Source organism: Mobula hypostoma, chromosome 2 (genome assembly GCF_963921235.1).
Source record: "Mobula hypostoma chromosome 2, sMobHyp1.1, whole genome shotgun sequence".
NCBI classification, from domain to species: domain Eukaryota; kingdom Metazoa; phylum Chordata; class Chondrichthyes; order Myliobatiformes; family Myliobatidae; genus Mobula; species Mobula hypostoma.
In genome coordinates, this window is record NC_086098.1 from 235,781,248 (window position 1) to 235,797,738 (window position 16,491).

At 44.6% G+C, this 16,491-nt stretch overlaps 1 protein-coding gene across 1 annotated transcript in view; it reads left to right on the forward strand.

Moving 5' to 3' along the window:
- Positions 1-8,542: 8,542 nt before the first annotated feature.
- Positions 8,543-16,491, forward strand: part of LOC134357952 (uncharacterized) — a 33,176-nt gene continuing 25,227 nt past the window's right edge. The window contains exons 1-2 of the mRNA XM_063069764.1: positions 8,543-8,567; positions 9,614-9,655. Of these exons, the coding sequence (XP_062925834.1) occupies positions 8,550-8,567; positions 9,614-9,655 (60 nt within the window). The 5' untranslated portion in view covers positions 8,543-8,549. The remainder of the gene's footprint in view (positions 8,568-9,613; positions 9,656-16,491) is intronic.

The window sequence follows — 16,491 nt, forward strand, 5'->3', positions numbered from 1 at the left end:
TGTGATTAGTGAGTCTCCAGGAGAAGGGATTGTTTGCTTTGCTGCCACAGGTTAGAAGCCTCTGCCCAGCCTAGTTCAGTCAGTATCAGGAAAAGCTCATGGTACTGGCTTGACTGATCTGTTCCTCTCTTGCAGATTTCAGTACTCCAGCTGGATTCATGAATTTTTGCCGAAGGTAAGATTTTAAATAGAACCATTCCTGGGAAAATGGGAAAATCTAATTAGTCCCACTGAATAATGTGGTCAATCAGACTGAACTCAATCCTTTCTCATCCACTCCCACATCCACACTCCCAATGAAAGCAACCCATTCAAATCGATTCCCACCATCCACACTCCCTATGAACTAAATCCCTTCACATCCACTCCACCATTAACACTCCCGGAGAACTCAAACCATCCTCATCCACTCCCACCATCCACGCTCCCAATGAACCCAGTCTCTTCCTATTTCCTCCCACTGTCCAGACTCCCAATGAACCCAATACCTTCCACCATCTACACATCAGATGTAGGGATGGGTTGCCATATCTTGAGAACAGTAATAATAAAACCCTTCCTGGTCTGTTCGGTAATTCTAAATGTGATGGAGTTCCAAGCCCCAGTGATCTAGATCCACCGGCATTTTACTGCATTCTTGCTAGCATATTGGTAGCAAGAATGTGGTGATTCTCTGCTTCCCTCATGAAGTCATTTGATTAGCTCTGAGTTGCCATGTGAGGTCCCAATGTCTAGGTACAAACAGACACATTCGGGGAGTGAAGGCAACTGGAACTGTGTTTGTTTGCTTAACTCTGACCCTGTTGATCAGCCGCTAATATTTTTGCTTCTGCCCCCCTAGTGTGAAACCAAAAATGCACAATTTGATCATGGAGTTAAAGGGGAAACCCTACGACAACTTCAGCAAATACCCACAGGTAATGGTGCAACTCCTAAACTCTCCCCACACCTGTTTCAAAAACAAAAATACTGGTTTGAACTTAGCTCAATACATCTTCATCAGCTGGGCTTGACAAGACCTACCATCTGTGCCAGCCCATGCTGGAGTGGCGGAATCTCTGTGGTTCCTGAAGCATAGCGGGACAAGCCTCAAATAGGATACGATAGAGCCAGATTGGGATCTTGACAATCACATCTACTGGAATTAGTTTATTATTGTGACGTGTTCCAAGGTGCAGTGAAAAGCTTGTCTTGCATATTGTTCATATAGGTCAGATCATTACACAGTGCATTGAGATAGAACAAGATAAAACAAATAACAATCCAGAATAAAGTGCAAAAGTTACCAAAAATGCTAAGTGCAGATAATGAGCCCACTTCATCCTACACGAGGTCTATCCAGGGGTCTGAGAACAGTGGGATACCACCTTGAGCATGGTGGTATGTGCTTTCAGGCTTTTATATCTTCTGCCTTTTGGGAAGAGGAGAGGAGAGAATGTCTGGGGTGGGGAGGAGGCCTTTGATAATGCTGGCTGCTTTACTGAGGCAGTGAGAAGTATAGACAGAGTTTATGGAGGGGAACATCCAAGACCACAAATTTGAAATGCGGTTTGGAAGCTCGCATGCCTCAATGACCCAAAGGGCTGTGTTGGTTGGAGTCACGCCCTTGTGCTTTGGCTCTTGGTAGTGTCTCCCATGCCAAGAGTAGAGGCCAGACTAACAGTGGTCCATTGGACCTCCAGGGTCAGGAGTTCAGCTCAGAGCTAACAACCCTGACTAGTGAAAAAACATTGCTACAGAAACAGCAATGAAGTATCTTTCTATATCGGTGTGCAGCTGAGAACCCTGAACCATGTTTGGGATACATAGAAACAAAGACTAGAAACATAGAAAACCTACAGCACAATACAGGCCCTTTGGCCCACAATGCTGTGCTGAAGCTGTACTTACTTTAGAAATTACCTAGGGTTACACATAGCCCTCTACTTTTCTAAGCTCCATGTACCCAACCTATCATCTCAGCCTCCACCACCGTCGCCACAGACCATTCCACACACACCACTCTCTGTGTAAAAAACTTAACCCTGGCATCTCCTCTGTATCTACTTCCAAAACTATGCCCTCTCATCTTAGCCACTTCCGCCCTGGGAAAAAGCCTCTGACTATCCACAAGATCAATGCCTCTCATTATCTTGTACACCTCTATCAGGTCACCTCTCATCCTCCGTTGCTCCAAGGAGAAAAGGCCGAGTTCACTCAACCTATTCTCATAAGACATGCTCCCCAATCGAGGCAACATCCTTGTAAATCTCCCCTGCACCCTTTCTAAGGTTTCCACATCCTTCCTGTAGTGAGGCGACCAGAACTGAGCACAGTACTCCAAGTGAGGTCTGACCAGGGTCCTATATAGCTGCAACATTACCTCTCAGCTCCTAAACTCAATCCCATGATTGATGAAAGCCAATGCACTGTATGCCTTCTTAACCACAGTCAACCTGTGCAGAGCTATGAGTGTCCTATGGACTCGGACCCCAAGAACTCTCTGATCCTCCACACTGCCAAGAGTTTTACCATTAATACTATATTCTGCCATCATATTTGACCTACCAAAATGAACCACTTCACACTTATCTGGGTTGAACTCAATCTACCAGTTCTCAACCCAGTTTTACATCCTATCGATATCCCACTGTAACCTCTGACAACCCTCCACACTATCCACAACACCCCCAACCTTTGTGTCATCAACAAATTTACTAACCCATCCCTCCACTTCCTCATCCAGGTCATTTATAAAAATCACGAAGAGAAAGGGTCCCAGAACAGACCCCTGAGGCACACCACTGGTCACCGACTTCCATGCAGAATATGACCCTTCTACAACCACTCTGCCTTCTGTGAGAAAACCAATTCTGGATCCACAAAGCAAGATCCCCTTGGATCCCATGCCTCCTTACTTTCTCAATAAGCCTTGCATGGGGTACCTTATCAAATGCCCTGCTGAAATCCATATACACTATATCTACTTTACTACCTTCATTAATGTGTTTAGTCACATCCTCAGAAAATTCAATCAGGCTCATAAGGCACAACCTGCCTTTGACAAAGCCATGCTGACTGTTCCTAATCATATTATACCTCTCCAAGCGTTAATAAATCCTGCCTCTCAGGATCTTTTACATCAACTTACCAACTCACTGGTCTTTAATTTCCTGGGTTATATCTAGTCTCTTTCTTGATTAAGGAGACAAGATCTGCAACCCTCCAATCCTCCAGAACCTCTCCCGTCCTCATTGATGATGTAAAGATCATTGTCAGAGGCTCAGCAATCTCCTCCCTCACCTCCCACAGCAGCCTGGGGTACATCTCATCCTGTCCCGGAGACTTATCCAACTTGATCACCAATACGATAGAGAAGATGACCAAGGACAGAGTGGGATAGAGAACCAATAATGCTGTCCTGAATGCCAGCAGTGTGGCGGGCAATAAGTATGAAGGGGAATCACATGATGCTTTCTATGGTGCATCAATAAAAATTGGTAATGGTCGACAGGGACATGCCGCATTCCTTTAGTGTCCTGAGGAAGTTGGTGAGCTTTCTTGGTGACATCAACGTGGTTGGACCAGGAGAGGTGATCAGAGCATCCCAACAGAATGTGAGGCTGGTTGGTGTGAAGTATATGGCAGGATGGGATAAAAGTAGAGAGAAAGAGACAAGTCCAGTTAGAGGTCAGGTCTCTAAATGAGGGCAAAGAGGTTAAAAAAATTAGCATGTGACCACTACCCTATTCCATGGTCACTAACGTCCCTCAACCACCCACCTCTCACACAACTTTTCTGGAGCACAGATGCCGGATGATAACTGACACTGAGGATCTCTTCTATTATTCCAGGGGAAACCAGATCGATGGAACACAATGGGGGACTGGATGTGGGTAAGGTTTTACATCTAAGAAACTCCCTTGTGCTGACGGGTGTTTAGATGTCTCAGTTGGTCTGGGCTCAAAACCCAGTATTCTGGTGTAAAAATCCACCCTCTGTCTGTGCACAGCATCTGGCTATCTGCAGACTTATCTCAATTATTTTGTTACTTTCATGGAGGGTGTGATGGGACAGTATAGAGAGAGCTTCACTCTGTGTTTGACCCTAGGAGTGAGTAATGGGATGGTGTTTAGGCAGCTTTACTCTGTGCCTGACCCCAGGAGTCTGTTGGATGGTGTGGAGGGAGCTTCACTCTGTGTGACCCTGTGAGTATGTGATGGGATAGTGTTGAGGCAGATTCACTCTGCTACAGCTTGGTACAAGTGAAAGAGGCTGGGTAAACATACAAACCTGAGGGCACTCGTGATGATGGATGTGGAGTGGATGTTTACTCTTGTGGAGAATCTCAGACTTGGAGGTCACTTAAGGCAGTGATGAGTCAAATCTTACTTCACACAGAGGGTGATGAATCTATGCAACCCTCTTCCTCAAAGGGTAGAGGAAGGAAATCTTTTCAATGCCGATTTGGAAAGTTTGTCATTAGAGAGAGAGTGAAGGGTCACTGCTTTTATAACTGGGGTTTTTTTTTATTGGAGTCTATCCCTGAATCAAACACTGATGATCTGATGGTACCCAGTGGTGCTTATGGGATCTTGTTGTGTATAGATTGAGTGGCAGGTCAATTGAAGGTCAGTTTCAGACTGTAGGATGATCTTCCGGATGGAGGGCAGATATATCTCCACATTGGGATGTGCCCACTAGCCAGTTCCATAGTCAATAATGTTCCTCAACCACCCATCTCACATACAACCTCTCTGGAGCACAGACTGGCACTAGTGATCTGCTCTATTATTACAGGGGAAACCACAGCGATGGAACGCAACTGGGGACTGGATGTCGGTAAGTTCTCATACTTAACAAACTTCCTTATACTGGCTCTGTGTCTGGCCCAGGGAGTGTGTGATGGGACGGTGTGGAGGGAGCTTCACTCTGTGTCTGACCCCGGGAGTGTGTGATGGGATGGTGTAGAGGGAGCTTCACTCTGTGTCTGACCCCGGGAGTGTGTGATGGGATGATGTAGAGGGAGATTCACTCTGTGTCTGGCCCAGGGAGTGTGTGATGGGACGGTGTGGAGGGAGCTTCACTCTGTGTCTGACCCCGGGAGTGTGTGATGGGATGGTGTAGAGGGAGCTTCACTCTGTGTCTGATCCCGGGAGTGTGTGATGGGACGGTGTAGAGGGAGTTTCACTCTGTGTCTGGCCCAGGGAGTGTGTGATGGGACGGTGTGGAGGGAGCTTCACTCTGTGTCTGACCCTGGGAGTATGTGATGGGACAGTGTAGAGGGAGCTTCACTCTGTGTCTGACCCCGGGTGTGTGTGATTGGAGCATGTAGTGAGTGTTTCAAAGTTCAAGGTAGATTTATTATCAAAGTACAGTACACATATGTAACCAAGAAAGACACAGTTTGTGACACTTGTTTGTACCACTAGACCTGGACTTCTGAGATTGAGAGAGTGGAAATGCCCCATTACAACAGCTTTCTGTCTTTAAAAGCTCTCCAGTATAGGTATTGCTGTCGTCGTCCGACACAATGATCAACTACCACTCCACTCACATATCTGTCATTTTCTTGTGGGCATTCACAGTAGATACATGAAGCCCAATATAATTGATGGAAGACTGCACACAACAGCCATGCATCTGTTTTCTATCTGCATTGTACTCTGTGTTGTGTGTTTATTATGGTAGGTAGCCACGTGGATGGGGGCGTGATAAAAGTGAAGGGTTCAGCTATGTTTTCATGCTTTGTTTTGGGCAGTTTAGAGCTGGGGACCACCGGATATTATATCTTCTGTTGACCATTTAATTACACTTAACTTTGTTTAAATATGCTTAATTACATTGCTTCAAGATTGCATGTTTTGCTCGTTGCTAATAAAGGATCAAGTATATTTCTTCGACCTTTGGATGATTTTGACGGGAGTGATCAGAGTGTGTGCTATACAAGATAACTACCCATATGATCGCCAGCAGCGACATGGGTTGGTGCTGCATTCTGTCAACAAAAGATTTTGACACTTATACCAAACGAACACCAACATCCAAACGTGTCGACAAAATTAGAGGCACCACAGCCAGGAGCAGCTTGTGGCAAGCAATGACCTTTTGTTGATTCATGCTGGGTTGAAACAAGGTTTGGAATAGCTGACCATAAGCTTGATAGTGTGGTGTTTGCCTAAGAGTTAGGCACTTGATTCTGTTGAAATGCTGAAATATTTGTGATTTCTGACATCAGCCGTTTCATATTTCGGCCTGACTCATACTGAAACCAAAGCAATGGCCGGGTTACAATCTTTGGCTGACTTGGATGCTAGCCTGCCTGTGGGTATCCATTGATTTCCAGAAGCTGAATGCCATTTCTTTTTTTTTTATGCTTATCCTATGCCCCGCCTTGTTGACCTATGAGAAAGGATTGGACGGCAAACTATATTGCTACACTGGCCCTTTGTAAAGGCTACCCTGGATGACCCATCAAAACTGCTCACAGCCTTCTGTACAATCTTGGGTGTGTTTCAGATCACTTTGGATTCATGGTGCACCAGCAAAGTTCCAGCAACTGATGACCCAGGTGCTCCAAGTCTTGAAGACAATGGTGCAGCCTCCCTAGATAACGTGGTTGTCTACAGCCAGACATGATCAGAGCACCTGGACCATCTACACAGCATCCTGGGGAATATTTATGCTGCTGGTCTCACCCTCAATCTACAAAAACGTGGGTGGGCAGAAAGAGAAACCAGACACCTTAGCTACCAGTTGGGACATGGAGAGGTTTGAGCACAGGTGGACAAAGAGGAAGCAATCTGCAACAGTTCTTGACCTGACACCAAGAAGCAAGTGACGCCCTTTCTGGGTCTAGTAGGGTGGTACTGCAGGTTCATTCTCCAAGTTACCACTCTGGCTGCAGCTCTGGCTAATCTTACTGTGGAGCTTGTAAGCAGCCTGGTAACGTGGCCAAGTGAGTGTGAAAATGCTTTTCAAGCCCTTGAAGCCACTTGTTTTCTTCACCAGTCCCTCAGAGTCCAGACTTTGACAGACAGTTCCTTGTCCAGGTGAATGCCTCAGGAGTAGACTTCGAAGCAGTGCTGACCCAAGAAGAACCTGGAGAAGTGCAACCTGCCCTTTAGCTGAGCTGAAAACCCCTCCCAAGGCAAACCAGATATTCCATCATTGAAAAGAGTGTCTGGCCATTGACGGCCTCTGGTATTACTCCTTGGCAGGCAGTTTGACCTTTACACAGACCTCAGAGTGGATTCAGACAATGAGGGCCCCTAATGCAAGAATGACATGGTGGTACCTGGAGCTCCAACCCTCTAAATGTGTGTGCACCATCAAGCAGGGAAAGAAAATGTCACTGCAGACAACTGTCTAGGCTGCCAAGCATCGTTGTCGCAGGAGAGGAGAGTGGTAACGTGAAGGAGAGCACTCGGTCAACGCACCCCTCACACACACACACACACACACACACACACACACACACACACACACACACACACACTGCTCTGACGTTCTGCTGTCATTACCCTGAGTGTGTATATCAATGTCTTCCCCAGTATATTCTCATAACGAGTCCTAAACCAAGCTGACGTATTTCGGTTGGCTATATGGTGCCTTTCCTGCCATCCATGGTGGAATATTCCATTTCTTTAGTAATGGGGTTGTGTAAATGTGCATATATAGTTTGTATACTGTATTTAAGGTAGGTACTTGTATCTATTTTGTAATATGATTGTAACTACATTCATGTAACTAATTCATGTCTATTTGTAAGTTAAGTTTCTGGGTAATTAAAGATAGTATGTCCTAGTGCCTAATACACGGGGGCTCATCGCTCTCAGTGGCAGGGGGTGGGGGGCGTTGGAGAGAGAGAGATCAGGGCTGCCAGTTCACATTGGACAAGAAATAACTGTGGAGCTATTATTCTGTTTTCTGGGAGATACCTTGTTGTAAGCATTGGCAGTTTTCCTTTCACTGTTTTTGCTAATTTTTGTAAATCTGATTTTTGATAAACTAAATAAACATGCTAGCACTAAAGTGCTAAACAACTCCAGCTGATGCCTCAACCACCTGGCCAAATATTACTCTACTCTTACTATTAATGAGGAGAATTTGCTTGGGCAGCTGAAATGCCTTGAGGTAGGTAGATAAGTCATCTGGATAAGATGGCCTACACCCAAGGGTTCTTAAAGAGGTAGGTAAAGAGTTTATGGAGGCATTAGGAATGATCTTTCAAGAAACACTGGATTCTGGAATGGTTTCTGAAAACTAAAAATTGCTAATATCACTCCACTCTTTAAGAAGAAAGGGAGGCTGAAGAAAGGAAATTATAAGCCAGTTAGCCTGACTTGCAACTTGGGAAGATGTTGGAGCCCATTATTAAGGATGTGGTTTCAGGAAACATGGAGGCACATGATAAAGTAAGCCAAAGTCAGCATGGTTTCCTTGAGAGGAAATCTTGCCTGACAAATCTGTTTCAATTCTTTAAGGAAGTAACAGGAAAGATAGATAAAGGAGAATTTGTGGATGTTGTTTACTTGGATTTTCAGAAGGCCTTTGACAAACTGCTGCACATGAGACTGCTTAACAAGGTAAGAGTCCATGGTATTACAGGAAAGTTACTAGCATGGATAGAGCATTGGCTGACAGGCAGGATGCAAAGAGTGGGAATAAAGGGAGTCTATTCTGGTTGGTTGCTGGTGGTGTTACACAGGAGACTGATTGAGACCGCTTCTTTTCTGTTGAATGTCAGTGATTGGGACGACGGAACCGATTGCTTTGTGGCCCTGTTTGCAGACGATATAAAAACAGGGGAAGGGCTGATGGTGTTGAGGAAGCCAAGTGTCTGCAGAAAGACTTTGACACATTGGGAGAAAGGGAAAAGAAGCAGATGGAATCCTGTAAATGCTGCTGTCTTGAGTCTCAGGTTATCTTTCAACTGCATAAGCAGGGATTTGAGCTTCCTTACGGGTTTGTAGATGGTATTAATCCAGACTTTCTTCAGAATTTTGGAGATTCTTTCAGAATCTGTGTAAGTATATGGAAGACAGGTAGTAACAATGGGTTCTTCCTCATTTCAAAGTTGCTGGTGAACGCAGCAGGCCAGGCAGCATCTGTAGGAAGAAGTGCAGTCGACGTTTCAGGCCGAGACCCTTCGTCAGTCCTGGCAATGGAGAGGATCCAGATGATGTTCACGAGAATTATTCCAGAATTGAAGGGGGAACTTATGAGGAGTGTCTGATGGCTCGCTGAAGTTCAGAAGGATGAGGGGGGGAATGTCACGATGGAATATGAAAAGGGCTACATTTAGTGGATGTGGACAGTATGATTCCTGTGGTTCCTCTACTGAACCGAGGAGCACAGGTCATAACCTCAGAAAGAGAGACTGCATTTAGAATGGAGATGAGGAAGAATTTCTTTATCTATAAGTGGTGAATCTGTGGAATTCATTGCATATAGTTAAAGCTGAGATCGATAGTTTCTTGATTAGCCAGGGAATTAAGCATTATGGAGAGAAGGCAGGAAAATGGAGTTGAGAGGGATAATAAATCAGCCATGATGGAATATCAGAACAGAATCAATGGGCCGATTGGCCTAAGTCTGCTTCTATGTCTTATGGTCTTATGATCTATTACAGGGATATCCACCGGGGTGGAACACAACCAAAGACTGGATGTGGGTAAGTTCTCCACCTACCGATCTTCCTTGTGCTGTTGGGTGTTCTGTCTCAGTTGGTCTGGGCTTGAACCCAGTGTTCAGCTGTGAAAATCTACCCTTAGTCTGTGACAGAGATTAAAACCCTCTGCATCCGGTCATCTGCAAGATAAACTAGCTCAGGTTGCTAATGTCCAGAGAGACGAAGATGGGATGGTAGAAAGGGAGCTTCACTCTGTGTCTGATCCCAGGAGTGTATGATGGGCCAGTGTGGAGACAGCTTCACTCTGTGTCTGACCTTGGGAGTGTATGATGGGCCAGTGTGGAGACAGCTTCACTCTGTGTCTGACCTTGGGAGTGTATGATGGGACAGTGTGGAGGGAGCTTCACTCTGTGCCTGGCTCCTGGAGTGTATGATGGGATGGTGGAGAGGGACTTTTAACTTGTGTCTGACCATTGGAGTGGCTGATGGGATGGTGTAGAGAGCTTCACTCTGTTAAAGTTTGGGGAAAGTGAGCAGAAATGGGTACAAATGCAAATCCTGAGGGTACTCGTTAGGACTGATGTGGAGCGGATTTACCCTCCAGTGGGAAAATCTCTACCTCGTCTGTCACTGTTTACCAGTGATGAGTCAAATCTTATTTCTCACAGAGTGTGTTGTGTCTGTGAAACTCTCTTCCTCGAGGTGCAGGGGAAGCAAATACTTTCAATGCTGATGTTGGAAAGTTTGTCATTAGGAAGACGGTAAAGGGTTGCTGTGACAAGACTAGAATATGGAGTCGATATTTCAGTGAGGTTAGGCACGGTCTGATGAAATGGCAAACTGGATCACTGGGCTGAGTGTCCTATTCCTCTTCCTAATCTGTATTCTCACATCTTCCTCCATCACAGCATGGGCTTTATAACTGGGGCTTTGTTTTGGTGTCAAGCACTAATGATCTGTGTTATTACAGTGGACAGCACAACGATGGAACAAAACTGGGGACTGGATGTGGGTAAATTCTCACACCTACAACAGATGGGCCGAATGGCTGTAGGACTCTGACAATGTATGTGCAGGGAAACGTGGTTAAATATAGAACATTCTGATGGGTTTTGAGTGGTTGAATGAATGCCAGTACAATGTTTTCCTTGAGGGAGAATTTTGATCTAGGGAACACTGCTTAACAATGGATCTGAATATTTACACCCAAATGTTGTTTGGAAGTCTCTCTCAGGAAGCTGAAAAATTCTTCATTAAACTTGGGTGTAAGATGGCAGTACCAAATGTGTGCAATGGCTCACAGGCAGTTCAAAAGGCAAGAAATTCAACTAAAAGTATTGCTATTTAAACCTTAACACGAGGAAAACTGCAGATGCTGGAATTTCAAGCAACACACTTAAAAGTTGCTGGTGAACACAGCAGGCCAGGCAGCATCTCTAGGAACGTCTCTAGGAGGATCTCTGCCTGAAACATCGACTGTACCTCTTCCTAGAGATGCTGCCTGGCCTGCTGTGTTCACCAGCAACTTTGATGTGTATTGCTATTAAAGCCTTTCCTGAAATAAATTGTTGTAAGTTATCATGCAAACAGTGAAGAGGCGAGCAAGGGTGAAGTGAATTCGAGGGATGAATCGTGCTGGTATGTTGCAGAATCGCACAGATGGAGTGAGCCATTTGGTGATGAAAGATCGAAGCAGAGGTGTTTTGATGCCCGTAGGTCTGATCCGGGTATGAATTTGGATACTCTGGGCGTTGAGCTGATTTGAAGAAATCAGGAGTGACCTTGAGCTGGGCTGTGAAATCTAGGCCTGGAGCAAGTCGCTGGTCTACATGTTCTAGGCCGGGGCCTTTTGCTGGAGTGGTGCCTGGGTCCTAGTGCGAGGTATAAGATGCTTTTTGCACAATTGGAACTCTGGCTCAGATAGATGGGATCAGTGGTGAGAGCTGATTTTGTTCATTCTCTCACAATGTTCACTCCTTTCTCCATGGCACTGAGGCTGTGAGGACTTCCCTGGCTGCTGTGCTCCATGCCTGCTAATATGATTTATTGATACTGAGGCTTTAGGCCTACTCTAGGCTGCTCCAGGGTCTGATCTAAGGACTCATTTTGGTTTGGACTGTTCATACTTGCTTCTATTGCTTGAATGGTTTGTGTTTTGTTTCTCCTTTTCTCTGCTCATTGGTTGTTCATCTTTATTTTTGTTTAATTGGGTTGTTTCAAGATTCTTGCTTTGTGACTGCCTGCAAGCAAACAAATCTTAAGGATGTATAATTTATACATTCTTTGATGATAAATGTGCCTTGAAACTCTTAAACTTCATTAGTATCAAGGATTACTGTGACAAAACTAGGCCTCCTTGTAAGTTGAGGCCCGATGACGAGAGTGCCGGCTCTGTGAGTCCTCTGGGGACGTTGAAGGCTCAATATCTGAGCCCAAGTTCAAATGTTCCTCCACTCTTACCATCAAGAAGGAGTGGGTGCTTGGTAAGCTGAAAAGTCTGAATGTAGACAAGTTACCAGGACCAGATGGCCTACTCCACAGGGTTCTGAAGGAGCTAGCTGAAGAGATTGTGGAGGCATTAGTAATGATCTTTCAAGGATCAGTAGATTCTGGAATTGTGTCTGAGGACTGGAAAATTGCTAATGTCACTCCACTCTTTAAGAAGGGATGGAGGCAGAAGAAAGCCTGACTTCAGTGGTTGGGAAGATTAAGGATGTGGTTTTGGGGTATTTTGAGACCAATGGTAAAGTAGCCCAATGTCAACATGGTTTCCTCGAGGGGAAACCTTGTCTGACAGATCTGCTGGAATTCTTCGAGGATATAATAGGCAGGAAAGACAAAGGAGAACCAGTGGATATTATATACTTGGGGTTTCAGGAGACCTTGGACAAGGTGCTGCACATGAGTCTAGTGGCGTTCCATGGGGTGAGGGTGGGTTTGTATTGGGACTGCTTCCGTTCACGTTATATGTCGATAATTTGGATGACAGAATTGGTGGCTTGTGGCCAAGTTTGCAGACAACACAAAGATAGGTGGAGGGGCAGGTGTTGTTGAGGAAGCAGAGAGGCTGCAGAAAGACTTAGTTACATAGAGAGAATGGGCAGAGGGACAAATGGAATGTTGTGTGTGGAATTGTATGGTCCTGTAGTTTTGTAAAAGGACTAAAGGTATTGAATATTTTTTAAACAGGAGAAAATTAAAATATCAGTAGTGCAAAAGGAATTGGGTGTGTCATCATGTATGATTCCCACAAGGATATCTTAAAAATTGAGTGGGTGGTAAGAAGGCAAATGTAATGTTAGCATTCCTTTTGAGATGAATATAATAAAAGAGAAAGAATGTGATGCTGAAACTTAGAAGTTAAAGTATGAGGAATTTCTGATGACTCTGGGCTTGTACTCACTGAAGGTGAGAAAAATGTGAGGAGTATCTCACTGAAACCTATTGAATATTGAAAGATCTTGATATAGTGAATGTCCAGAGTTTATTTCTTATATTGGACTGGAAGTCCCAGCCTCAGAATAGGGTGACTGCATTTAGAAACAGAGATGAGGAGCAACTTCTTTATCCAGAGGCTGGTGAAACCAACTCATTGAGTACATTTAAAGTGGAGGTTGATAGTTTCTTGACTAGTCAGAGAATTAAAGGTTATGAGGAGAAGGCAGGAGAAAGGAGTTGAGAGGGATAACAAATCAGCCATGATGGAATGATGGGACAGACTCGATGGGCTGAATGGCCTAATCGTACTCCTAGGATTTATGGTCCTATGATCTATTACAGGGATATCCACTGAGATGACCATGGGAATGTGTGATGAGAGACTGTGGAGGGATCCTCACTCTGTGTCTGATCCTTGAAGTATGTGATGGGATGGTGGAGAAGGATTTTCACTCTGTGTCTGACCTTGGGAGCATCTGATGGGATGAGGTAGTGAGAGTGTGACTCTGTTAAAATATGGGGCAACTGAGCGGAGATGGGTACAAATGCAAATCCTGAGGGTACTCGTTTTGATAGATGTGGAGTGTATGTTTCCTCCAGTGGGAGACTCTCGAACTTGGGTGTCACTCTTCACCAATGGGCTCACTAAATCCTTTTTTCTCAGAGAGGGTGATGAGTTGTGGAATTCCCTGCTCGAGAGGCAGAGAAGGAAATACCTTCAATGCCAATGTTGGAAAGTTTGTCACTTGGAAGAGGTCACCATGATAAGCCTAGACTGTGGAGCTGAGGTTTCAGTGATGATAGGCACGGTTTATTAAATGGCAACTGGATCACTGGGCTGAGTATCCTTTTCCTACTTTGGTATATTTAAAGCCGACGTTGATAATTACTTGATCAGTCAGAGCATTACAGGTTATGGGGAGAAGGCAGCAGAATGGAATTGAGAAGCATAATAAATCAGCCATGATGGAATGGAGCAAACTTGATGGGCTGAATAGATTAATCCTGCTCCTGTGCCTTATGATCCTGTGGTCTGCTACAGGAATATCCACCCGGATGGAACTCATCCATGGAATATATGTGGGTAAGATCTCGCTCCTACCAAACTACCTTGTGGTGACGGGTGTTCTGACTCGGTTGGTCTGGGCTCAAAACAGTGAGGTGTAAAAATCCACCCATAGTCTGTGACGGAGATTCATATCCCCTGCATCTGGTCATCTGCAAAATAACCCACCTCATATTGTTACTGTCCCAAGAGAGTGTGATGGGACAGTGTGGAGGGAGCTTCGCTCTGTGTTTGACCGTGGGAGAGCCTGATGGGATGGTGTAGAGAGAGCTTCACTCTCTTACTCTATGTGGGGGAGGTGGACACAACAGGGTCTTTTAAGGGAATCTTAGATAGGTACTTGGAGGTAGAAAAATAGAGGGTATGAGCAGGTTACACAGTCAGCACAACATTGTGGGCTGAAGGGCCTGTAATGTGCTGTAGATTTTTAAGTTCTGTGTTACACAGTTTGGGGAAAGTTAGTGGAGGTGTGTAGAAATACAAATCCTGAGGGTACTTGTTACGATGGGAGTGGAGCGGATGTTTCTGTAGTGAGAGATTCTCGACCTTAGATGTCACTCTTTAACCAGTGATAAGTCAAATCTTATTTTTCAGAGGGTGAGTAGTCTGTGACACTGTGTCCCTCAAAGGCAGGAAGAGCAAATAGTGTCAACGCTGTTACTGGAACAGTTGTCTCTAGGAAGACGGTGAAGGGTCATTCTGACAAGACTAGAATATGGAGTTGAGATTTCAGCGATGTTAGGCACGGTCTGATTAAATGGTGAACTGGATCACTGGGCTCAGTGTCCTATTCCCGTTCCTAATCTGTATGTTCATGTCTTCCTCTGTCACAGCATGGGTTTTATAACTGGGGTTTTGTGTTGGCATCAAGCACTAATGATCTGCTGTATTATTACAGTGGAAAGCACAACGATGGAACAAAACTGGGGACTGGATGTGGGTAAGTTCTCACACCTACAACAGATGGGCTGAATGGTTATGGGGCTCTCTTACTGTGTATGTGCAGGGGAATGTGATTAAACATACAACACCCTGATGGGTTTTGACAGGGTGAATGAATGTCGATACAATGTTTTCCTTGAGGGAGTATCTAGAACTCGGGAATACTGTTTAATAATGGAGCTGCCAATTTAAAATGAAGATGAGGGAAATATTTGGAAGTCTGTCTGATAAAAGCAGTGGAAAGAGTTTACGGATTTTAGGAGAAAAGTTCTTCATTAGCATGAAGTGTTAACCATTTGTCAATGGAACTAGGTTAAGAAACTCACTATGCAACTTGTAATTAATGGAAGCTCACAGTTTATTGTGTCTGCACAAACAACAACAGAACTATGTTGACCCTGGGCCAACAATTTAGAATATGAATTCTGCTGTTCCCTTTGTACCAATACTCACTCAGACAAATTGTCCAATTTATAACATCAGAATAGGGGATCAATCCTTTCTTCTTCCACCCTCAGGCGTGGGGATTCTCCCTTGCGATGAATGGGTCTCTTGAGAGAGTTTTTGCTGATAGCATACTTGATGTGTCCACTTTTACATTCATTCCTTACTAATTGAAATGTTGTATTCCAGTGTCATTGGCTGTAGGCTGATTGGCCTTTAACACCTTTTTGTTGGCTCTGTTGCAGACCATTTAATGCCCTCTTCCCAGCAAGTGACAATCAATAATTTATGGCTCTTTGTTCTCTTCAGTAACAAGCTCAAATACTCCAGGCAGGCACAGACCATAACATTTACAAACCTTCATGTTGCATTATATCAGAAATGACTCAGCAATAACTTATTTGGAAAGTATCTCTAGTCCTGCAGATTACCAGAAGCAACGTAGTGCTTCCTTTAAAACACAGACAGCAAAGCAACTCCATCTCACAAAATGGAGGATGTAAAACAGTTCCACAAAATGTCACCCTCTATCTCCAAGCACATGGCAGGAACAAAGACAATTGATCTGTCTGCTTCCACAGTCCTTGACCCACTAGAGTTTGACATTTTCTTTAATATTTTAAACCCACCAATGCCAATAGAAGGGTTACTCTAACCAGACTATGCAGCCATGGAAGTTTATGTCCGAGGACATGAACACTGGCTCTGTGAGTCCTCTGGGGAACTTGAAGGCCCAGTGTCGTTGAGTCAGAATAGAGGGACTGCGTTTAGTACAGAGATCAGGAGGAATTTCTTTAGCCAGAGGGTGGTTAATCTGTGGAATTCATTGCCACAGATGATTGTGGAGGCTAACTTATTGTGGAGGTTGGTAGTTTCTTCGTTAGTCACAGCATTAAAATGAAGAGAAAGGGGGTATCTCTGTTTGACTCCTGGAGTGTGTGATGGGATGGCGAAGGGCAAGTTTTACTCTCTGTCTGATCCCTGGAGG